Source organism: Monodon monoceros, unplaced genomic scaffold, assembly GCF_005190385.1.
Source record: "Monodon monoceros isolate NGI ecotype Baffin Bay Population unplaced genomic scaffold, NGI_Narwhal_1 Super_Scaffold_11, whole genome shotgun sequence".
Classification (NCBI taxonomy): Eukaryota; Metazoa; Chordata; class Mammalia; order Artiodactyla; family Monodontidae; genus Monodon; species Monodon monoceros.
In genome coordinates this window covers 12,455,404-12,479,005 of record NW_021703767.1, presented here as the reverse complement: position 1 = coordinate 12,479,005, position 23,602 = coordinate 12,455,404, and the positions used below count along the sequence as shown (strand labels likewise).

Sequence of the window (23,602 nt, the reverse complement as noted above, 5' to 3'; positions counted from 1 at the left end):
TTGTTGAGGTGTAATTTACATAGCAAAACATTCACCCATTTTAACTGTACAATTCAATGATTTTTAGTAGATGTACTGAGTGTACAGCCTCAACCGTCCAGCAGTAGAACATTTCCATCATCTGAGGATGTTTCCTTGTGTCCATTTGCCATTGTCACTTCGTGTCCCCAGCTCTCAGCCTCAGGAGACCGCTAATCTTCATTCTGTCTCTAGAGGTTTGCCTTTGCTGGATAGCTCACAGAAATAGAATCACACGTTAGGTAGTCTGCTGTGTCTGCAGTGTTAACTATTATTACTTTAAAAAATCAAATCATTATTAAAACATTTCAGTCAATTGAATGGTTTTGGGGGACACTCTTTTAAAAAAAAAACCAGTGAACTGTATTTTCTCCAGGGCGCATTTATAATGTCAACTCTGTATGACGTTGCAAAGGGAAGTTTCACTGTGGTACACGGAATAAACAAATAAACTTTTCCTAAACTCTTTGGGAACAGACTATAAGCTGGAATCGTCCTCTCCTAGGACCCACGCCAGCCCAAGGGCCCGTTGTTCCTGGATCACCAGACTTGGGGCCAACTTTTCACACCTCTTCAAAGAGGGATTCTTTTTTTTTTTTTAATATTCTTTTTCACGTTCTTTTGCATTCTGGTTTATTACATGATATTGAATATAGTTCCCTGTGCTCTACAGTAGGACCTTGTTGTTTCAAAGAGCGATCCTTCACAGACACTGTGCCTTGCTTTTTTTCCTTTGCTAGACAAGGACATAATTTACTTTCCTATCATTTCTCTTTCTCTTTGTAAATACACAAACGGAATACTAGAATGTTATGAAGTTGGGTGGTGCGGTTTAGCTGGACTCTCTCCTGAACTTAATCTTCCATCAGGTAATTCCTGGTCTTTACCTGTGTGAGTCCCAGTATGGCATTTGAGAAGAGGCTCCCTTCGATTAAGGAATGTGGGACCTCAAGTGGGGAGAGAGAGAAACTCCCTTTATGGCCTGGCCCAGGACCTGGCCCAGGGAACCCTGCTGTCTTCACCCTGGCATCTCTCCTCCTCCGTTTGGTCCTTAGCGTAATTCCTGGGTCTTTGCACTTGTTGACCCTCTTCCTGCAGAGGATTTTGCAGGGTCAGGGAGCCCATGGCAGGCAGGACCATCCCGACTCTCCCCTTCCTGGGGTGCAGCCCCACGAGGAATGGGACCTGGCCAGGACGCGGGCAGTGCTTACTGATTCCTTCTGAGGAAGCTGATGGTGCCACCGATTTTTGTTTCTGCTTCAGATGAATTAAAAAACAAAACTGTGTGTGAAGACCATGAGCTGAAACTGCACTGCCACGAATCCAAGTTTCTCAACATCTACTCAGCGACCTATGGCAGGAAGACCCAGGAGAGGGACGTCTGCTCCTCGGAAGCCACGTGGCTCCCCCCCTTTGGTATGTGTCTTTATGTGGCTGTTCTCAGGGTGCTGTTGGAGGAGATTAGGGCTCCAGTCCCTAAGGAAGGAGGCCACGCGCTGGCTGGTACCTGGACTAGAGGGAAAGTCAAGGGCAGGGGGAAACCACCCCCCAGGGTCCTGTCTCCCTCTGCCCCACATTCTGGAATCCGTCTGTTGTTCAGTTAGTCTACACCGAGTATTTACTGAGCACCTGCTGTATGCAGGGCCTGTTCTAGGCATGGGGGAGTCATCAGTGACCAGCACAGAGTCTCCCTGGAGCTGACCTTCCAGCAGTGGATGAGGAGGCAATGAGAAAGCAGATAATAAATGAGCTAATGGGTCGCGCTTCCGGTGCACATAAGCATTAAAGGGAAAAGCACATGAGGGAGGGAGGGAGGGAGGGAAGGCCGGAGAGCACGCGGAGGATGCTGCAGGGAGGTGCAGTGCTGTGGACTGATGGGTGTGCTGAGCAGAGACTCCGAGGGGCAGAGCCTGCAGGTCCTGGGGACGGCGTCCAGGCGGGGAGAAGAGCCCATGCTAAGGCCCTGAGGCTATGTTCAGGGTGGAGAAGAGCTCAGCGAGTCATTCTTAGAAGTCCGCAGTTTGGAGCTAAGAGATGGCCTGACACGCCTGAGAGCTCCACCCTTCAAAGTCACCCTCTATTATTATTAGGGTTCTCCAGAGAAACGGAACCAATAGGAGATAGATGGATAGATAGATAGATAGATGCTAGGTAGATTGATAGATAATAGATAGATAGATAGATGATAGATAGATAGATAGACTGATTTTAAAGAACTGGCTCACACATTTGTGGAGGTTGGCAAGTTTGAAACCTGCAGGGCAGGCTGGCAGTCTGAAAACTCAGGTAAGAGTTGATGTTCAGTCTTGAGTTTGAATTCCGCAGGACCGCAGGCTGGAAACCCTGGCAGAAGTTCTATGTTGCGGCCTGGAGAAGAACTCCCTTTTCAGATGACCCCAGTCTTTGCTCTTAAGGCCTTCCGTGGATTGGTTGAGGTCCACCCACGTTATGGAGGGTGATCTGCACTTACTCAAAGTCTGCTGATTTACTGTTAGTCATATCTTTTTTTTTAAATTGAAGTATAGTTGATTTACAATGTTTCAGGTGTACAGCAAAGTGATTCAGTTATACATGTATGTATGTGTGTGTGTGTGTGTGTGTGTATTCTTTTTCAAATTCTTTTCCATTATAGGTTATTACAAGATATTGAATAGTTCCCTGTGCTATACAGTAGGTCTTTGATGTTTGTCTATTTTATATATAGTAGTGTGTACCTGTTAATCGCAAGCTCCTAATTTATCCCTCCCCCCCTTTCCCCTTTAGTAACCATAAGTTTATTTTCTATGTCTAACGTTAGTCATAACTTAAAAATACCTTCCCAATAACATCTAGACTGGTGTCTGACCAAACCACTGGGCACTGTAGCCTAGGCAAAATGACACATGAAATTAACCATCACACGCCCCAATCTGTGGTGGTGAAACGGCCTCAGCTCCACCCGCCGTGTTACCAGAGAGAACAGACCAGTTGTGAAACGGCCCAAGAAGTTGCACTTTATTCATCAAACCTGAAATGAGCTCTTTAATGTGTTAAATTGCTGCAATCGATTCCTGGATCACATGTGAAATTAAACATTAATTTAAAAAAGAAGTTTATACATAACTAATATCTTGGATCTGAAAAAAAAAAAAAAAAAAGAAGAAGAAGAATGTAAAGTGACCTAGCTACACAGGCACACTCTCAGGCAAGGCTGGAGAGAGAACCAAAAAGCAATTCACAAGGAACACACGTCACACGTGTCTCCGAGGCCCCTCGCCCAGCGTTCAGGGAAGGAAGGCCCTTGCGTCGGGAAGGTAGAAGGTCGTCTGAAGGACAGCCGAGGCAGACAGCAGAAGCAGGCCGAAGTGGGCATCCGGCCGCTCTTAATTAGCTCCCGTCTTAACAGGCTTGCCTGCCACGTGGGCAGAGAGACCCTTGTGAGGGTGGCTCCTGCTGTCTGTCCATAGTGCCCGGTGCTCCAGCAAGTGACTTGTGAGCTTGGAAACTCCATTCTCCCTCCCATATAACATCTCCCCGTGTTCACAATGTCTCCACCCCTCCTCTCCCTTGTTCCTGCTGCTGCGTTAGGTCAAAGGACCATTGCCTGGTCATCGCAGGAGTCCCCCTGTCCCTAGGCGTGGCCTTCTCCCCTGGGTGGCCAGAGGTACCTTCTAAAAGGCAAATCTGATCACTGCCCTCCTGAGCATCCTGCAGGGGCTCCCTGTATCATCTGGTTTGCTTAGCTGGACAAGGCACCCTTGGTGATCTGATCTCTTTCGACAGAAAGCGACTCCACTTCTTAATATCAGTGTGGGACATCCCATTTCTCGGGCTCACTGAGTCTAGCTTAGCCATGTGTGTTTTGGGAGACAGCAATAAGTAACATCTATCTTAGGAGTTCTTTTGAGCAGAAGTTGGTCAGCCAGGTAGGTAGATCTGTGTGCAGGCTGAATGACTGACGTTCCGTACGTCACTGCCTTAGGTTCCTGGGAGGTTGGATGGGAGTTGGGTTTACAGGGAAAAGTCATCAGCCAAAGAAAACGTTAGCAGACCCCGTGGTTAAAAGACAGGTTTCCATAGAGAGTTCAGGGAATCCTCAGGTCAGCTGTGAATAAGCCTTGTTGACTCAGGAAAGGTCTGTGAATGGGAGACTGTGCCCCTTGCTTGGCTGTTCAGTTATTAAATCCTGAGCCCTGGCCAAGTCACATGGCAAAAACAGCCTGCCAGGGCTTCCCTGGTGGCGCAGTGGTTGAGAGTCCGCCTGCCGATGCAGGGGATGCGGGTTCGTGCCCCGGTCCGGGAAGATCCCACATGCCGCGGAGCGGCTGGGCCCGTGAGCCATGGCCGCTGAGCCTGCGCGTCCGGAGCCTGTGCTCTGCGACGGGAGAGGCCACAACAGTGAGAGGCCCGCGTACCGCAAAAAAATAAATAAACAGCCTGCCCATCCCTCTGCCCCTTCCCACCCTCCCCTCACAGTTGCATGCTTCTGCCCATGGCCCCTTGAGTGCCCGTGAGGCTGAGGGTCAAGCTCTTCACTGCATTCATGAACCACCACCCAAATGCCAGAGATCCTCTGGCCCTAGGCTCTGCAGTGCGAAGGGGTCCAAGGGAAAGTGAAAGGGTCCTTGCGGGTCCCCCTTCAGCTCACTGTCTCGGGTCCCCCTTCATCTCACCATCTCGTGTGCCCTTCACCTCACCGTCTCGGGTCCCCGTTCATCTTGTCCCACAGCCTTACGTGGAGGCCTCTGGTTTCACCTTTCGGGTTAGCACTTAAGGGCAGAAGCGTGCATGTGTGCAGAAACATGAACCCCTGTCTGCCTGTGCTGATGGAGTTTCTTGATCTAACTGAATGCTAAGAAATACTCCACTCCTTGGCCCAGGTAAACTGTACGTAGGGTTTTAAACTGAATTTGGCGTGTTCGCCCCACAAAAATCATCAGTTTTCCCTCTGATATAAACACACTTTAATATCACCCACTTTAAAAAGCCCCCTCTTTTGACCCCCTGCCTCCCATCCACTGCATCTGCAAGTCCTGTGGGCTCTCCCCGTACCCAGTATCCAGACTGTTTGCTCCCAGCCCACTCAGGGCTTCTCTCACCTGGACCATCTGGGCTGCCTCTTGACTGGTCTCCGGCCTCGCTTCTTGATTCCATACCCTCCCTTAGCCCCTTCTTCACTTAGCAGTCAGAGGGATTCTATTTAAATCAAATCAGATCACATCCCCCCACCCCACTTAAAGCCCTTCACTCTGTCTACTGTAGAATAAACCCAGTATCCCAGCTGTGGTGCGCATCTCTCTCTCCTTCCTTCACTACCTCTGGAGCACTCCACACTCCTTCATACCCCAGGGCCTTTGCACAAGCTCTTCCTTTGGCCTGGAATCTTACGCCACATCTTTGCATGGCCAGCTCCGTCTCGTCATTCGGGAATCAACCCAGACGTCATTTCAGAGAGGTTTTCCGAGGCAGTCTGCCAGCACGGCACCTTGTCCCTGCCATCCCACTCGAGCTGTCCCCATTTGATTGTCTTCATAACATGGAAGTAGTCACTTATGTGCATATGGTCTCTCTCACCTGGAGAAGGCCAGCACTGCAGAGGATATGTCTCTTTTTTCCTGTGGAATTCCCAGCAAGCAGAGCATAGCCTGGCACAGAGCAGGTGCCCGTGTGAATCTCGAGCCCTGTGAATGAATCAGAGCCCCCCTTCCTAAGTGAGGCACCCACACTGGCCTCTGGCGGGCGGATGGTTGCCGGCCTGGAATGTGGGCCTGGTGTTGTCACAGCTTCCAACCTCTCATGAGATGCTGGGAATCTGAATTTTTTTTTAATGTGAAATTTTCCAACTTTTAAAACACCGTGCGAGCCAAACAAAACATGCCTACGGGCCACATCCGGTCCATGGGCCACCGGTGTGTGATCTCTGCTCTCAGTTCTAAGTTATTACTGCAGCTGGGCCTCAGCACTTTGAAGAAGGAGAAAGGGCTGTTTATTTTTAACCCCGGAACCTGGTATGAACTTGGGAGGATGGTTGCCTAAAGGCCAAGTGGTCAGGTCTCACCTTGGGCCTCTGAAAGGGGATGTGTGTGCTTTTACTCTTGCATATAAGCTAAAGTCTGGTGCAGCCCCACAAGCTCAGGGTCTGGGTACCCAGGGCAGCCCCGCATACTCGGTCAGAAGGCAGGGCGGAGCGGGGCTTTAGCACTCAGATACCCAGCGAGAGCATTTCCACTTCTTTCTAAAAGATAATTGTTCATTGTATTGAACAGAAATAAGAAGAAGATTCAGCCACAGATTTTTCCCATCAAATGAAAAGATTTTTCTTTTCAGGATCTCTTCCAAGTCCTGGTGTATGATGAGCAGAGAACAACTTTTACATAATGGCAATTCTGAAGTAGATACATTTGAATTCCGCTTTGAAATTTAACTTTATATCACGGGTGGTTTTCCACGTGACCAGCGAATTCCTGACAAAGTCAATCACTCTCTTGTTAAAGGGATACAGTATATACGTTACTGACCCATTCCCTGGTGGCTGTTTCATTGCTTTTTTTTTTTAATTAATTAATTTATTTTTTGGCTGCATTGGGTCTTCGTTGCTACGTGAGGGCTTTCTCTAGTTGGGGAGAACAGGGGCTACTCTTCATTGGGGTGTGAGGGCTTCTCACTGCGGTGGCTTCTCTTGTTGCGGAGCACGGGCTCTAGAGTGCCGGCTCAGTAGTTGTGGCGCTCGGGCTTAGCTGCTCCGCGGCATGTGGGATCTTCCCTGACCAGGGCTCGAACCTGGGTCCCCTGCATTGGCAGGCGGACTCTTAACCACTGCACCACCAGGGAAGTCCCTATTTCATTGTTTCTGATTTTTAAATATCATAAACAATGTGTAAGGAACCTGTGCTTGTAGCTTTTTCTTTCCTCTGGTTTATTTCCTTGGGATAAATTCCCAGAAGTTTTATTCCAAAGGAGGGCATGGGCATGTTTACAGCTCTTCCCATGTACCGCCAGAGGTCTTTCCAAAACCTTTCGTACCAGTTTATGTGCGTAAACAGTGACGTAGAACTGTGGGTTTCCCTGCCATTTGGGCAGCATTCTGTATGATTTTTCTTCATGTTTCCAAGTTAATAGGTATAAAGTGACCTTTCTGTATATTTTTTATTTGCTTTTCTTTGTTTATGAATGACCTTGAACCTTTCCCCTTGTGTTCGTGGTTATTGTATTTGTGCTTTGCACACACTGTGTCTCTAGCCTTTGGCCTTTTGTGGTTGTTGTTGAGATCTTTATTTTTTCCATTAATTTTTATGAGCTCAAGACAGAGTAAAGATATGAACCCTTTATACATTTTTTTCTGCTGGAAGTTTCCCATGCCACGGTATATTTTTTTCTGAACTAGTAGTCCGGGTTTGCTATATAGGGCTGGTTGCGTCTGTGTACTTCATACGTAGGATAAGTTCAAAGGGAATGGGTTGAGTGGTGGTGGAGAGGGGGACGCCCCTGGTGGGAGTCGGGCAGGTACATGTGGTCCCCAAATCATGGTGTGACGCTATCATGTTCCCACAAGCATCCTCAGGGCTGCCCAAGGCCTGGCTGTCAGTACCTCCCATAGTGGGACCCAGGCTTCTACTGGACATTCCCAAGGATATGAGGGTACTCATGCTGTCCTCGGCAAGGCCTCCGGGTCTGGGCTGGGAGGAGGGCGGACAGAGTCTCCATGTTCTATGGGTGATACTCTAAGCTGGTCCCATCTGGAAAGTATCAGGGCAGGCGCAACCATGGTGAGGCACTGGTCACACACCACACCCTGGCCTTGAACAGGACTTCCCAGTCTTCCCACGTTATCACACACAGAAAATTATATTTGCATGGCACAGAGGGGTAAAGGGAGGCACTGCCCATTCCCAAAATCAAGAGTCCAAGGGAAGCCTGGAGGCCTGAGGAGATACATTCAGTGTACCTGTGTGCATTCACTGGTTTTGTTTTTTTTATAATTTATTTATTTTTGGCTGCGTTGGGTCTTCATTGCTGCATGCAGACTTTCTCTAGTTGCGGCCAGTGGGGGGCTACTCTTCGTTGCAGTGCACGTGCTTCTCATTGCGGTGGCTTCTCTTGTTGTGGAGCACGGGCTCTAGGTGCACAGGCTTCAGTAGTTGTGGCACGTGGGCTCAGTAGTTGCGGCTCGCGGGCTCTAGAGCACAGGCTCAGTAGTTGTGGTGCACGGGCTTAGTTGCTCCGCGGCATGTGCGATCGTCCCGGACCAGGGCTCGAACCCGTGTCCCCTGCATTGGCAGGTGGATTCTTATCCACTGCGCCACCAGGGAAGTCCCTGCATTCACTGTTGAAGTTGGGAAGCTCTGCCTTGAAGATGCACTTGGCTCAGGGCACAAAGGTTACTGACGCTGGGCTTCTCTTCAAGGCCCTTGGACTTTAACCATCTCCTCAAGGTCCTCCCAACTATGCCCACTGCCCAGTCTCAAAGCTACTTCTGTAGTTTTAGGATTTTCTTTCCCCAGCAATGTGTGTTTGTTTTCTTTTTTCTTTTATTTTTTTAAATTGAAGTGTAGTTGATTTACGGCGTTGTGCCAGTCTCTGCCTTACAGCAAAGTGACTCAGTTACACACATGTAGACACTCTTTTTTATATTCTTTTTTTTTTTTTTTGCGGTACGCAGGCCTCTCACTGTTGTGGCCTCTCCCGTTGCGGAGCACAGGCTCCGGACGCGCAGGCTCAGCGGCCATGGCTCACGGGCCCAGCCGCTCCGCGGCATGTGGGATCTTGGCGGACCGGGGCACGAACCCGCGTCCCCTGCATCGGCAGGCGGACTCTCAACCACTGCGCCACCAGGGAAGCCCCTCTTTTTTATATTCTTTTCCATTATGGTTTAGCACAGAATATACTTTTGTGTGCTATACAGTAGGACCTTGTTGTTTACCCATTCTAAATGTAATAGTTTGCATCTACTATATTTGTTTTCTGTTGCAGAGTAATGAAATATTCCCAAATTTAATGGCTTAAAACAAAAATGAACACTTATTACTACACAGTTTCTGTGGGGCAGGGATTCTGGGGTACCCTAGTTGGGAAGTTCTTGCTTAGGGCCTCATGGTGTCTCATGGTTGCAGCCGGCATGTCGGCTTGGGCTGCAGTCATCTGAGGGCTGGACTTCCAAGGTGACTCACTCATATGGCGGGAAAGTTGGTGCAGGTTGTTGGTGGGAGACCTTGGTTCTCCCCACATAGGTCTCGAGCGTCCTTGAGACATGACAGCTGGCTTTTCCCAAAGCCCAAGATACAGAAGAGCAAATGGAAGCCACACACCGTCACCTCCACCCAACTCTATGGGTCTCACAGACCAGCTGATTCTTTGAGGGAGGAGGCTACACAAGGGTATGAATTCCAGGAGGTTGAGACCATTGGGGGCCATCTTGAAGGCTGCTACGGGCTGAACTGTGTCCTCATAAAATTCCCGTGTTGACATCCTAACCTCCAGTACCTCAGAATTGTGACTGTTTGGGAAGATGGAGCCTTTAAAGAGGTGACTAAGTTAAACCGAGGTCATATGGGAGAGCCTTAATCCAACGTGACTGCTTGTAAGAAGGGGAGATCAGGACACGGACACACACAGAGGGAAGACCATGTGAGGACGCAGGGAGAGGTCAGCCATTTGCAAGCTAAGGAGAGAAACCTCAGAAGGAGCCAACCCTCCTGACATCTTGGACTTCCGGCCTCCAGAACCAAGAGGAGACAAAATTCTGTTGTTTAAGCCACCCAGTTTGTGGTACTCATTACCACAGCCCTATAAACTACTACAAAGGCTGACTGACCATCACAGCGGTCAAAAAGTGACATTTTACCATTACACAGGTTCAAACACAGATAGATCTGGTGTCTCTTCTTGAGGGTGGTGACCCAAAAGACATTTCTGAAAGATCTTAAAGCAAGTCACACCCCTCAGAACTTATGGCTCCTCTTGGGACTTCCCTGGAGGCCCAGTGGTTAAGACTCCCCGTGCTTCCAATGAAGGGGGCGTGGGTTCAACCCCTGGTTGGAGAACCAAGATCCCACATGCCGCGCGGCATGGCCAAAAAATTTGGAAAAAAAAAAAAAAACCCGAAAACTTACAGCTCCTCTAGTGGAAGAGAAACTGAAAAAAAGGTATGGAAGTGATTGATCCGCGTTGGTTCCAGAGAAACACCAGTGAAGCAGCGTCCTAACGCAGAAAGGACTGAACCTTCCCACAGACCCGGGCATGAACTTAGGAAAGCGGGCCTCCAGAAAGTTCCCTTGGCTGGGCCTCCACTATGGGACGTCATTTCCTGCTGCAGCTACATTTTCTGGGTGGGCTCCAGGGATTCTGTTTCCTTAAGAAGTGAATGAAAAAAACGACACAATGGACGTCAAAGGCTGGGCTAAGGCCACCCCAAGGCCAAGTGTGGGCAGGCCTGGACTTTTCAGCCAAAGATCAAGGTGCCAGGGATTCCCACTGCCAAGAAAGTCTCTTAAGAGCAACCAGCCTAATTATCTGAATAAACACAGGTTGTAAAGAGCGATTAACTTCAGTTTCTGTTAAACAGTAGCCTCCCCCCCCCCAAAAAAGTTGAATATCTTGTTATCACATGTATTGGGGTGGAGGGTAGTTTGCCAGGCAGAGAGGAGCAAACAGAATCAGCCTGGGAGGGAAATAACCACTTTAAAAAAAGAATCCTGCCAATGGTTCAGAGCTCAGCATCAACAAGGAAATGGTCAGACCTGAAGTGGACCTGAATTACCTTGGGCCTCTTCCTAAAAACACACTGTGGCTTCTTTCCTTCTCACCAAGATAAATTCTTTCACTCCCAGGGTAGCTATGAGTGCAGAAGCCTGCCTCTGTAAATCACGCTGGTCACAAGACCTCCTGGGTTCAAGAGGATTGTAGTCTTATAAATGGGAGTCTCTTCCCCCCGCCCTTCCTCTGTTAGCCTTAAAGAATATGGTCAGGCACATGTCCTAAGAAAATATAAAGTTTCCAGGGCTCTAATACAATTCTGGCAAGAGCATGAATTGGTACAACTCTTCTGGATAATGGGTTGGCGGTGTGTGTCAAAAACTTTAACATTTTGAATGCCCTCTGACAAAGCAATCTACTTCCAAGAATTAGAAACTATCATGCCTGTGTGCAAATATTTACCTCTAAGGATGTTTCACATAGAATTCTTTATAGCATTAAACAATGGAACTCATCAGAATGTCTACCAATAGAGCTGATACATCCATAAAGTGAGAATCTCTACAGCTCTTTAAAATGATGCTTATGTTAAAATTTTCACAAATATATTAATAAATGAGAAAAAATAGCATACAGAGTAATATGTACATGATCCCATTGAGGGGGAAGGACATTTAAACATAGAAAACATAGAAAAGTGACTACAAGGATGTTCTTTAAAGGTTAACCTTTTTTTTCTTATTAGTGGGATTTACTGGGGATTTTTATTTTCCTGGTTTAGGCATATTTGTGATTTTCAAGTTTTCAACTACAAACATGTTTTTATTTTGAAACAGAAAAAAATAATAGCTTACAGACAAAAACAATAATAGTTATTATAGGACTTCTAAGAATAACTTCATCATTCATACGGTTACTTCTTCCCAATGTCGGTGGCTTATACAGAAATCATACAGTGCATTCTCAAATCTCTTGAGATTTAAGGTTTCTGTTTTTCAACTGATAAATGTGCTCAGAGAAGAACCCCAAATAATAATGAGGCTCCTAAAGACAGCAAAAATATCCACAATCAACCCTGTGCATCCACAAAGCAATGAAAAATAATAATAAAAATAAACTGCAAGGGACTGGGGAGAGATAAATTAAGAGTTTGGGATTAACAGATACACACTACTATATATAAAGTAAGGAAACAACAAGGACCTACTGTATAGCACAGGGAACTATACTCAATATCTTGTATTATAGTAACGGATAATGGAAAACAATCTGAAAAAGAATATATATGTATATATGTATAACTGAATCACTTTGCTATACACTTAAAACTAACACAACATTGTAAATTAATCATACTTCAATAAAAAACTTTTTAAATAAACTGGAAGAAAATTCAAAGGATACATCTTTACTCCTAGGTAAACTTTTCATGGCTTCTGGGGCAAACTGGGTTATGCAAAAGAATAGTTTATCATTACATATGCAGAAAAATTTACATTTCTGAAAATTATCGCCCCAGAGACCCTCGTATTCAAAAGCTGTTTTCTATCCAGACATGAATTTTATTTTTCTTTTTAAGAAAGTTCATTTTGTACGCTTTCATTTCAAAGCAATGTAAACTCAGAAACTTGGAAAGTATCTTAAAATCGATAGGGGAAAAAAAAAAAACTTTCCCATCAGCCAGAAATATCCCCTGTTACCATCTTGGTGATTCTCCTTACAGTGTTTTTAAATTTTTGCTTATTTGCAGGTTAAACTTTAGTATTTAGGTCTGATTGTACCATATGCTTGTTTTCACTTTCTGGACTCTTAACCATCGGAGGTATTCCATTCGACCTTAGAGACAGCTGGTGAGAACAGCTCACGTTTATGTGGGCTTTGACTTCCGCAGTTGCTTCATACAGACCTCACATAGAGGCAGTGAAAAAGATGTTCCTCGTGCTACGCAGGAGGGACACAGAGTCTCAGTGAGTTGAGCAGATACCAGGTGCTGGGCAAACAGCAGAGGAGCTCCCATGCCCTCCAGGAGCTCTCATCCAATGAGAGATCCAGGCACCAAAGCAGCTAACCTAACGCAACACAACGGACCGTAAGCAGCACGACTGCCCACCGCAGACCCCAGCTCCGTGCAGCAGCCCTCTCCATGGGGCATCCCCCTTTGTGCTCTGGAAGCCATTGCCCTTGCCCCTTAGGCTTGGGGTGGTAGCATCTCACTGCTGTTCCTTGCCCCGGGGTCCTGCACCATCCTTCGAGGTGTTCACATCCCATCCACACCTTTGTAAAGTCTCTTTATCAAGCTTGCTTTACATTGTGCGATTTGAGCGCTGGGTGGCCTGCCGGAACCCTGATGATACCCACTGCTCACGTTACTATTCTTTACTCTTCACAAAGACGTCCTTGATGCTCAGGCACTTAAAACATTTCATTCCTTCTTCATTGGCTGCTTGACTTGCTCTGTTTACTTTTCTTTCATTCATAAGAACGCACCAAATTAGGTCCAGCAAGATGCCTCCTTTAGACTGGAGTATTCAGAAGCAGTCAGAAAAAAGATGGATCTATTCCAAGCCAGAGCGAGTTGCAGAGAACTGACCCAGCGACCAACAGGAGGCTGACAGCTTCCTGAAGCCCCTCCAGGCAGCTCTTCTCAGCACAGATTTGAACTCACGGATCACACCCCGCCCCTCCCCCCACACACATAGCAAACACATTCTAAAGCCAGATATATGGGATGTTTGCATTCCCTGGTGTCCATGCCAGTCCACTAATTCATTCATTAAATATATCATTGTTGGGTGCCTGCTGTGAGCCCAACACTCCAGGGATCAGGCATCATGGAATTGGACTTAGCAAAATAAATCAGAACCTTCATGAATATATTCAGATCAAGTGCTTTTATAATAATGTTCCTCACCATTTGTTGAGCTATACATATTACATACATTTAGATATATCACAAAAATATATACATATATATTCACACATACACACATACGTATATACATATATGTTTATAGGGTCCATATATTTTTATATGTGTGAATATATAATACACACATATTACATAAATATATAATCTATATATTTTATATATGTGTGTGTGCATATATGTGTGTGTGTGTGTATTTATTTAATTTAATTGTCCTTTCCTCAAGATCATTGTCTTTCCAGCTTTGTGGTGTTTACCACAGATCCTTCCTTTCTTTTTTTTTCTTCCTTTTTTTTGGTTTAGCCAAACCGTGCTGCTTATGGGACCCTAGTTCCCCAATCAGGGATTGAACCCACGCCCTCAACAGTGAAAGTGCAGAGTCCTAACCACTGGACCTCCAGGGAATTTCCAAACAGATCCTTCCTTTCAACTGGACTCTTTCACGGATCTCTAGTTAACATAAGAGATGGAGTTGGAGGGCTTCCCTGGTGGCGCAGTGGTTGAGAGTCCGCCTGCCGATGCAGGGGACACGGGTTCGTGCCCCGGTCCGGGAAGATCCCACATGCCGCGGAGCGGCTGGGCCCGTGAGCCATGGCCGCTGAGCCTGCGCGTCCGGAGCCTGTGCTCCGCAACGGGAGAGGCCGCAACAGTGAGAGGCCCGCGTACCGCAAAAAAAAAAAAAATTTCCTGCAAAAGTGACAGGGTTGAAGCTGAAGCTGCAGCGGGGAACTGAGGAGGGATGATTCTAGGACCGAGCATCAGACCTCGGAGGAGGGAGCCGGGGCTTCTGGCCGGGCTGCCTAGAGGATGTCACAGCGTGACTGAGAGCAGCATGTGGGGGAAGAGCAAGCTCAGGCTGCTTCGCTTGGGTGTTGGTGGGGGAGGGGAACATGATGAATGTTGAGTGAGGAGTGAGAGGTTCCTGAGGGAACAGTGAAGGCGATCCATTATGGGAGCTGGAAGCGGTCGGGTCCTCAGTTTTCCGATGGTCCAGGTGGACGTGGGCCCAGATGGCGTGTGCAGGTGCAAGAAGAGAGCCCAGGCTGAGGAAGGACCTCCTGTGGGGCGAGCAGGCCTGCAGGGGGCTCTGGGATGGAGCAGTCAGACAGATGGGGGAGAAGGGCACCAGGCAGCCAAGGTCAGGGAGGAACCCTCCAGCAAGAGTGTTCAGGCACCCAGAGTTCCGGAGATGGGCGAGGATTAGGGCCAGCCACATCTCTCTGCTAGGACAGTAGTAGGTCCCTGTGATCTGAGGGAAGGGACCCTTGTCCCTGGTGTGTGGAGGGCAGAGACACATTGAGGAATGGCTGGGACGTGGGTGGAGGGGGACACAGCGGAGGTGGCCGGCATGGAGGACCTTTGCAGAATCCTGACTGTGAAGGAAGGCGATAAGGCTGGAGACAGGTTCCGGGATTGGACTGCAGGGGTTTTGTTTTTACAGGGTAGAGGAGTTTGTCGTCTGTAAGACATGAACAGACAGCACAAGAAAAGTCCTGTGAGGGGACTTCCCTGGCTCTCCAGTGGTTAGGACTCCACGCTTTCACTGCCACGGCCCGGGTTCAGTCCCTGGTCGGGGAACTAAGATCCCGCAAGCTACGTGGTGTAGCCAAGAAAAGAAAAGTCCTGTGACTGGGGGCCCCTGTGCTCTCCCTGAGACCAGCTTCATAGCAGCAGCCCTCGGGCTCTGCGGGCATGCACATCCCACGGGCATCTCAGGATCTGAAAACTTTCCTGAATGGTCCTTCCCCTTTGAAAGGCTGAATAGTTTTTTATTTTGTTTTATTTTAATGAATTTACCTTCTCGTCCTCCAAACTGCCTACTGCTACTGATCTCCCCTGTCCACGGCAATGGCACCGCCATCTCCTCTGTCCCCAGGCTGAAGGTCTGACTCATCCTCAGTGGGGCCCTCACCCCGCCCCGCATTGGAGACCTGAAGAGTGGAGCTCAGAGGTTAAAAGGTTAAACCTGCAGACTTGGGGGCCTTTCCCCGGTGTTCACGTCCAGACCCTGCTGCCCTCATTCTTTAGCTGTATGAGGTTCCGTAACCTGTCACACATCTGTGTCCCCATTCACAAAATTGATATTTTATATGTATATATACACCCACCCACACACTCTCTCTCTGTCTCTCTCTCTATATATATAAACATATATGTAATATAAACAACCTATTAGATATTAACTAACCTATTATAGATTATAAATCTCTAAAATATAAGATATTATAATAAACAACCTATCTTATGGAGTTGTTGAAACATTGTATCAGTTCACATACAAGTGCTGAGAGCAGAGCCTGGCAGAATGTTAGCTGTTATAGTGAGCTGAACTTTGCAAGGTGTCTAGAATTCTCTTCTCCATTCCCTTCTCTTCAAGCTCTTAACTTCTCCCAACGTGTATTATTAAAATTGCTTCCAAACTAGTCTCCCTGCCTTTGGTTCCTTTTCTCTCCCAGGGCATCCCATACACTGTCACCAAAGGAAGTAGCATCAAGGCATTTTTTAGGCTCCCTGTTGCTTGCAGAATAAAGTTCAAAATCTTTAGCTCAGCGTTCAGAGGTAGCTTGGTCCTGCTCCATTTTGCTTTTCCGGCTCATCTACTGCATCCTCCTTGCCGATGCCCGCTATTCCAGCTCACGCTGAGCCCCTAGAATCCCACGAAGTGCTTCTGGCCCACTTGCCTTGGTGTTTCTTGCCTTCCTCTGTCCAATTCATGCTGCTTCTCCCATGACCAAGCCCCTCTGCCTCCATAAAGCCTGTCTCGACCACTCCAGTCCCCAGCAACCTGTCCTGCCTCCAGCCCCATCACCTCTTGTCTGAACCAATCACTGCTGACATTCACTCCATGTTTCACGTTATTAGCCGTCAGGTTAATGTGGGTTTTGTCTCTCCAGCCCCATCCGACATCCTGCGAATGCAAGGCAGGCTTCTTCTGACTTGTTTTTCAGACGGTACCTAGCCCAGTGCCTTGTCCTCCATACGTGTTCAATGAATATTTACTAATTGTGATGGCATCGTGCCAGGGTGCTGAAAACCATGTCCTTATGTTTATTCATCCATCTATCCTTTTGTTCATTCATTCATTCGTTATTATTGGATTTCCACAGTGGACCAGGCTGTGGGAATTAGATAAGGAACACAATAGAAATAGTCCCCGTCCTCATGGAGCTTATGCTCACACAGGGAGAAGGATTCTCAAAATTAACCAATAACTAAAATATTTCAGAGAGATAATGCTCATAAAAGAAATACGAATCTTTATTCAGTGTTCTGCGTGTGTTTTGCCTCTTCTGTATGTGAGGCCCGTTACCTGACTGGGGAGACAGGGGCAGTGCCCAGTGCAAGATGCAAATACAGGGCCCCTTGTTCAAAAATACATAAGGATCTCCGACCAGTGACAGCAGAGCGTTAGAGCAGTCTGATTAAAGTAAGCCCTTCCAGGGGGGGGTGCTTTGTGTATTATTGTATTATTAGTGTAGTATTGACACTTTGCCCATGCGGGGTGCTTTGATGAGACAGAAAATAATCAGAGAAACAATCTCCGTGAGATGTGAGATCCAGCTCAGTATCCTTATTTACAGAAAATAACAGAAGTTACATGGTGGCCGTACATGGAATCCAGCTAACATGAAGTTCTTGATGTTTTTTGCCTCTCAGATTGCTTGTCTTACTCGGCTTTGCAAGTATTATCCAGGAGGTGTTATGGGAAGCAGAGATGCAAAATCCTTGTCAACAATCACCATTTCGGAAGCCCCTGTCTTCCAGGAGTGAAGAAATACCTCACCGTCACCTACGCATGTGGTAAGAACCCACCCTCCACAAGCTGCTTGGAGACCCTGCCTCTTGGGGAGGTGGTGAGCATGTGAACAGAAGGAGTTTTCCAGCAACAAACCATTGCATTCACTCTACCCTGAAACTGTGCTGTCATCCCAGATATTGGCGAGCCTTTTCTCCTATCCCTTAGCCTTGTTTATGACATTCGCCTCAGATAAGCTATCGAATTGTCTCTGGTCCACATTTGTTTTAAAAGTGCTTTTAGCAGTCAGATTGGCAGCAAGCGGGGTGGGCAGGAAAAGAACAAGCAAATGGGATAAAATGGATGTCACTGAGGAGAATGATTTTAAGCTGGGTTCTTAGGAGGCTCTGAAATTTATGGGTACATCACACAAGTTCACTCAGTATTGCTGGACTCCTAGTTAATCTTCCATCCCAGCCTTTAGGCTGTAAAATGACTAATTCTCTGTGCTGCCGACAGCCGTTTTATCGACGTACCTCCGGGGTTAAACCAACAGATCAAGTGCTTACCCCACAGCCATTAAATATGTTACATGACAGCATCACTTTGTTTTCCTAGTGTCTTCAAATAATAAAATGAAATCGCTCATTCATTCGATTCTAATTTTATAAAGCTGCCTTTAAAAATCAGGTGTTAATTACCCTCAGAGGGTGCCGTGGATTTCTGGTTTGTAATCCTGACATGTGAACTGGTTTTTAGAGGTGTTTTTTGTTTTTGTTTTGAAATAAGTATAGAAGCAAAGGGAAAGCAAAGAACGTCATAACTGAAGAACCCAATATTTTTGCTCATGGAAACCCCTTTCCCCTGCCAGATACCCCTAGCCTTTCTTTTTTTTTTTTGGTAACAGCTTTATTGAGCTATAAATCACAAACTATACAGTTCACCCATTAATCATACAAATCAGTGATCTTAGTAGAGTCACAGAATTGTACGACTCCCACCATAATTCATTTAAGAACATTCTCATCACTCCCCCAGAGAAACCCTGGACCCTTCAGCCGTCACTTCCCGACCCACCCCTCACCCTCCAGTCCCACCCTAAGCAACCACCGCTCTCTGTCTTTACTGATTTGCCTCTTCTGGACATTTCATATAAATGGAATCGGACAATACGTGGTTCTTTGTGACTGATTTCTTTACCTAGTATATGTTTTCAAGGTTCATCTCTTTGGAGTACGTGTCAGTACTTCATTCCTTTTTATGGCCCAATAATATTTCGTTACATCCCCAGCCTTTTCTGTCCCGAGCTCAAACCGTCGTCCTCTGCAATATCAAAGCTGTAGAAGTCACAGCGCGGCGACTACAGGATTGCATTCCCAAAGTAACAGCGCCCACACTCACATTCCAGGAAGCACGGTTTTATTTGCTCTCCAGTCTATATTCTGGCTCCCACGTAAAGCAGCTCTGGGTAGCATGGAGCCCATTCTGGCTGAGTTTCCCCAAGATACCAGACAGATCACTCTGAAGTTCTAGTACCTCCAGGCCTCTCCAGCTGAGCGTTGAGGGAAGGGCAGGACATTAACCTGCAAATAAGGTGGATTTCCTGGTGCGCCTTCACAGGCGAGGCCAGAGCAGTTCCCAGGCTGAGGCTGCTCTTCGCGAAGAGAAGGTGGACTTTCAGAGCCTAGGGGTCACGTGTTCCAGTCCAAGCTTCCTCTCCCTCATTCACTCGTTCAGCACGCTGTGGGCGTGTTGTAGTTAAAAAAGAAAAGAAGACGTTGTCCGTGTCCTCATGGAATTATCAGCTGGGGGAGAGAGATGGGCATTAAACAAATAACCAGAGAAATGTGTCGTTACCCACTGTGATAAATGATGCTTCTGAAAAGGACAGGATGCCATGTGGAAGGATAACAGTGGAGGGGCCCTTTTAGCTGGTGGGAGTTGGGGAACGGAGAAGTTTTCCAAAGAGAACTTTCCTCTGGGGCGAATTTGCCCCTGTCCTCTGAGGGGTGGGCAGGTGTGAGCTGGCAGGTGCTGAGTGGGGGAGACGAGGGCAGCGGGTGAGGTGGAAGGTGGATGAGGTGGCACGGGAGGGGCCAGGACCAGATCCCACAGGGTCCTGGGAGGAGGTGCCACTGGAGAGTTTTAAGTAAGGGAGTCACTTGGTGATGATTAGACCCTTAGAGGACCACTCCGGCTATAGGGTGGAGGGGGCTAGAGCGGGATGGAAACAGAGATCAGTCAGACAGCAGCAGGCAATGACTCGGACCCGAATGGCGCTAGAGGACGTGGTCAAAACTGCGTGGATTTGAGGGGTTTGGGAAAGTAGGAAGACATTCGAGATGCTGGAGAGACCTGGCCTATTTGGGCAAGATTGGGGTCCAGAGAAGGTGACAAGGGCGGGAAAAATTTGTCCCTTGTCCCAACGGGGTGGGGCAGAGGCTCTGGGAATGGACGGAGGGAGGGCTTGGGGTTCCAACCGCATGGCCCCTGTCTTCCCAACCTTCTCAAGATAAGTGCGAGCTGAGGTGGTCCGCTGTGAGGACTTGCGGGAGGAGAGAGGGGTTTGAGGAGATGGGAGAAGGTCTGAAGTAAGGGCCGTGGGGACAGGCTGACTTCGGAAAGGGCGGTGGTGACGGTGCTGCGTGTGTTGAGAGCCCAGGGGGTTAGCGGTCAGCGTTCTGGGGGACCCTGGTCTGCCCGGTGGTGGGTCCCTCCCTCAGGGCCAGCTGCTTGAGGGCCGGCACGGAGCAGAGGGCTGCTCCAGCCTCACTGGGCAACGGGGAAGGGTCTGGACGAGGTCGAAGGATGGCAGAGGGAGGCATCCAAGTGAGTCCGCTTGAGGGTGGGAAGCCGAGGTCAGAGAGGGGGCTTTGCATCTTGGTTTCGGACGTGGGACCGTGGACAGTGGCCCCCTGTCGTCGGCGTGGTTCCCCAGGAGTTATCCCAAAGGGAGGTGGTGACCCTCAGCCTGAGGTCACTTAATGTTCCCAGTGCAGCCCCGACTGTCCAAGCAGACACCTTCTAAGGCAACTTCTAACCACCTTCTGAGTGGTTGACGTTTTTTTTTTCTTTTTTAAGTGGTTGACATTTTAAAATTATTTCTCCCCCCGACTGATGGCCCTTCACTGTGAAACCTGAATCATTAAAACATAATTTGCAATGTCTGCATATTTTGTAGATTACCAAATGAGCATGAAAGGTTTTACATTTTAAAAACATGAGTTCTACTGATGTGGGAGTTGATACAAAAACAGAGGATGTCGGGAATTAATTTCTAAGAGAATCTGTCTTACTTGGCACTCTCTGGATATGAATGAAGAAACCAAGTTGAGCTGGTTTAAGCCGAAAGGGGGTTGAGGTTGGGGAGGTACCCTAAGGCTAGAAGGCCGTCTCCAGAAACCAGGGCCGGAAAGCAAGGCCTCAGGGTGGGCCGCAGCTGGAGACTTCACGGCGATGGCAGCCGTCCCTCACCTCTCTCCCTCTCCCTCTCTCTCTCTCTCCCTCCCTCTCTCCCTCTCTCTCTCTCTCTCTCTGTCTCTCTGTCTCTCTGTCTCTCCTCCCTCCCTCTCTCTCTGTCTCTCTCTCCCTCCCTCTCTCTCTGTCTCGCTCTGTCTCTGTCTCTGTCTCTCCCTCCCTCTCTCCCTCTCTCTCTCTGTCTCTCTCCCTCTCTGTCTGTCTCTCTCTCCCTCCCTCTCTGTCTGTCTCGCTCTGTCTCTGTCTCTGTCTCTCCCTCCCTCTCTCCCTCTCTCTCTCTGTCTGTCTCTGTCTGTCTGTCTCTCTCCTCCCTCCCTCTCTCTCTCTCTCTCTCTCTCTCTCTGTCTCTCTCTGTCTCTGTCTCTCTCTCTCTCTCTCTCTCCCTCCCTCTCTCTGTCTCTGTCTCTGTCTCTCTCTGTCTCTGTCTCTGTCTCTCTCTCTCTCCCCCCCGCACCTCTGCAGACAGCCCTCTGACCCTGGGCTGGATGCCATACAGCTATCCCCACAGCCCGAGTGATTCTTCTGTTAGATTTTTATGTTCGAACAACATGAAGACTGGCAATCTGGCAACTTAATTCCAAATTTCTAACAGAGAGCTATTTAGTTGTCTGGGCTGGGGTCCAGTAGCCCCCTCCTTTGATCTGCCTTGGCCAGAGACCATGTGATGTGATTATAAACATGGCTGCTAGAGAGGGGCCCAGCCAACCCCCTACTCAAATCAAGATGCTCTTACCTAAGAGGCTCATGGAAGATCCACCCCAATAGACATCTGTTCCACTACCTGGCTTCTGACTGCAGTGTCCAACCGGGCTTTGCTGTTCTGCCCAGCAATCTTGCTGCGCCCACCCAGGAAATACCCCGCCCCTTGGGTTGGGGAGAGGTTGCCTCAGTGCTGTGAGCAATGTGGTCCCTGCCCTCTTGAGCTATAGGATGGAATGTGGTGATTCCAGGCCCTGGTGACTTGGGGGACCAGGAGGGCTTCCCAGGGGAGTGGCGTCTGAGGCAAGTGAGACCAGGCGTGTAAGGAGTCAGCAAGGTGACGGGCAGGCAAAGCCTGGGAAGTGAGCACAGGAGCAGGACGGAGGGACCTTGGGGGATGGGTGACTAAGGATTGGCTTGTACCTAAGGGCAGCAGGGAGTCCTTGGAGGGTGTTCTCTGGGGACATAAGTAATTTGCATTTTGATAGGGACACTCCTCCCTATTTTATAGCTTCTTTTAATCCTGTCTTCCCCTCCCTCATTGCTCGTAGCCTGCGTGGAGAATTTCAGCGTCTTGGTGTACCCTCGGGGGAATGATTCAGGCTGTGGGCCTTTTGCCTTTTGAACTGTAGGCAGTGCATCCGGTTGATGTCAAACCCCTCGGAGAGCAGAGCAATCGGTCTTTGATTGGGCTGGGAGATGCATCGCTGGAGCTCCCTTCTTTAATGCATGGCTAGACGAGGTCCTCGCTCTCAATTTTTATCCATGTTTTATTATTAGCCACATCTCTTGGACAGGATAGGTTTCAGACTTTCCTCCTATTAGGAGGAGGCAGACCTGGAGAACGGCCTGCTTTCCCCTCACCCCGACGGGGACGGCTTCTCCCTGGGTCCACAGCCACTGGTCCTTGAGGGTCACCAAGACAGAGGCACAGCCAGCATCCCCGCCCTGACAGCCAGCATCCCCGCCCTGACAGTTCCTGAGAGGGACAGGAAACACATGGACCTCAGCCGGGGGCCTGCAGCTCCTCCCAGGAGATGGGTGCCAGGATATGGGGGCAGGAGGGATGGTGGTACTGTAACCGAAAGTGGGGTCCAGCTGCTTGCTGCTTAAAAGCCAATAAAGAGGCCAGGTTGGTGGAAAGGGAAGTGTGCTTTCTTTTGGATGCCGGCAACCTACGCGGGGTGGGAGGGAGGGGATGCCTGTCCAAAGGCCGACTCCCCCCACTGACATCCAGTGGGCAAGAGCTTTTATAGGCTGAGGGAGGGGCTACGTGCAGAAACAGCACAGTCAGCTCTGACGGTCATCTTGAAATTGGTCATCGGTGGTCTGACCAGCGTCATCTTGATTGTTTTAGGTACAGTTAATCTTCAGTTCCAGGGCCGGTTTGTTCCCATTTCCTTGAGGCCAGTTCTTGGAATTGTGACACCTTACGTCATGGCTACAGTCTGGTCAACACGTAGTTAACTTCTTCCGCCTGGGGGGGGGGGTTTCAGTATCTATAAGACAGCTCACAGGATATAGCTCAGAATATCATCTATAGCCCTTGAGAAGGAACTAAAGGTCCTTGACTATGCTTAATGACTAAACTATTATTATTTGGTCTCCTTTGACTGTTTTCCTTTCTTTCTGCATTTTCTCACTTCTCTGATTAAACTTATGCTTTGGCTGAAGTTTTTCCACAGGCAAAAGGCAGGCAGAGGACATAGGGGAGAAAGACCGTAAGGTCCTGCTCTGTTTCAGTACCAGGGTTGTGTGTAAAAGGAATGGATGCCAGGATCTGGGGACAAGAGGGATGGTGGTACCAGAATTTGGGGTACCCCCTTCTGTAGGTGCTAGGATTGGGGACAGGAGGAATAGAAGGTTCCAGAAGTGGGGACAGGAGGAATAGGTGCTGCAGGTTTGGGACAGGCGGGATGGGGGGAATGACAGGATTCAGAGGTGCTCATGCAATCTGGGTACATATTGAGAGTGTAAGCAGAGATCTTTTTTGTCTCTGATGTGAAAAATTATGTGGGGCTCTAATTTCAACCTGTGGAGGCTTCTTTCTTAAAGTCTACCCGGATCCAGGCTTG

The 23,602-nt window shown here is 48.3% G+C and overlaps 1 protein-coding gene across 4 annotated transcripts in view; it reads left to right on the top strand.

The window, feature by feature from the left end:
• Positions 1-23,602, top strand: part of EVA1C (eva-1 homolog C) — an 84,469-nt gene that overhangs the window by 46,878 nt on the left and 13,989 nt on the right. For all 4 annotated transcript variants that reach the window (XM_029215521.1, XM_029215523.1, XM_029215522.1 and 1 more), the window contains exons 4-5: positions 1,282-1,434; positions 17,273-17,416. In XM_029215521.1, the coding sequence (XP_029071354.1) occupies positions 1,282-1,434; positions 17,273-17,416 (297 nt within the window). The remainder of the gene's footprint in view (positions 1-1,281; positions 1,435-17,272; positions 17,417-23,602) is intronic.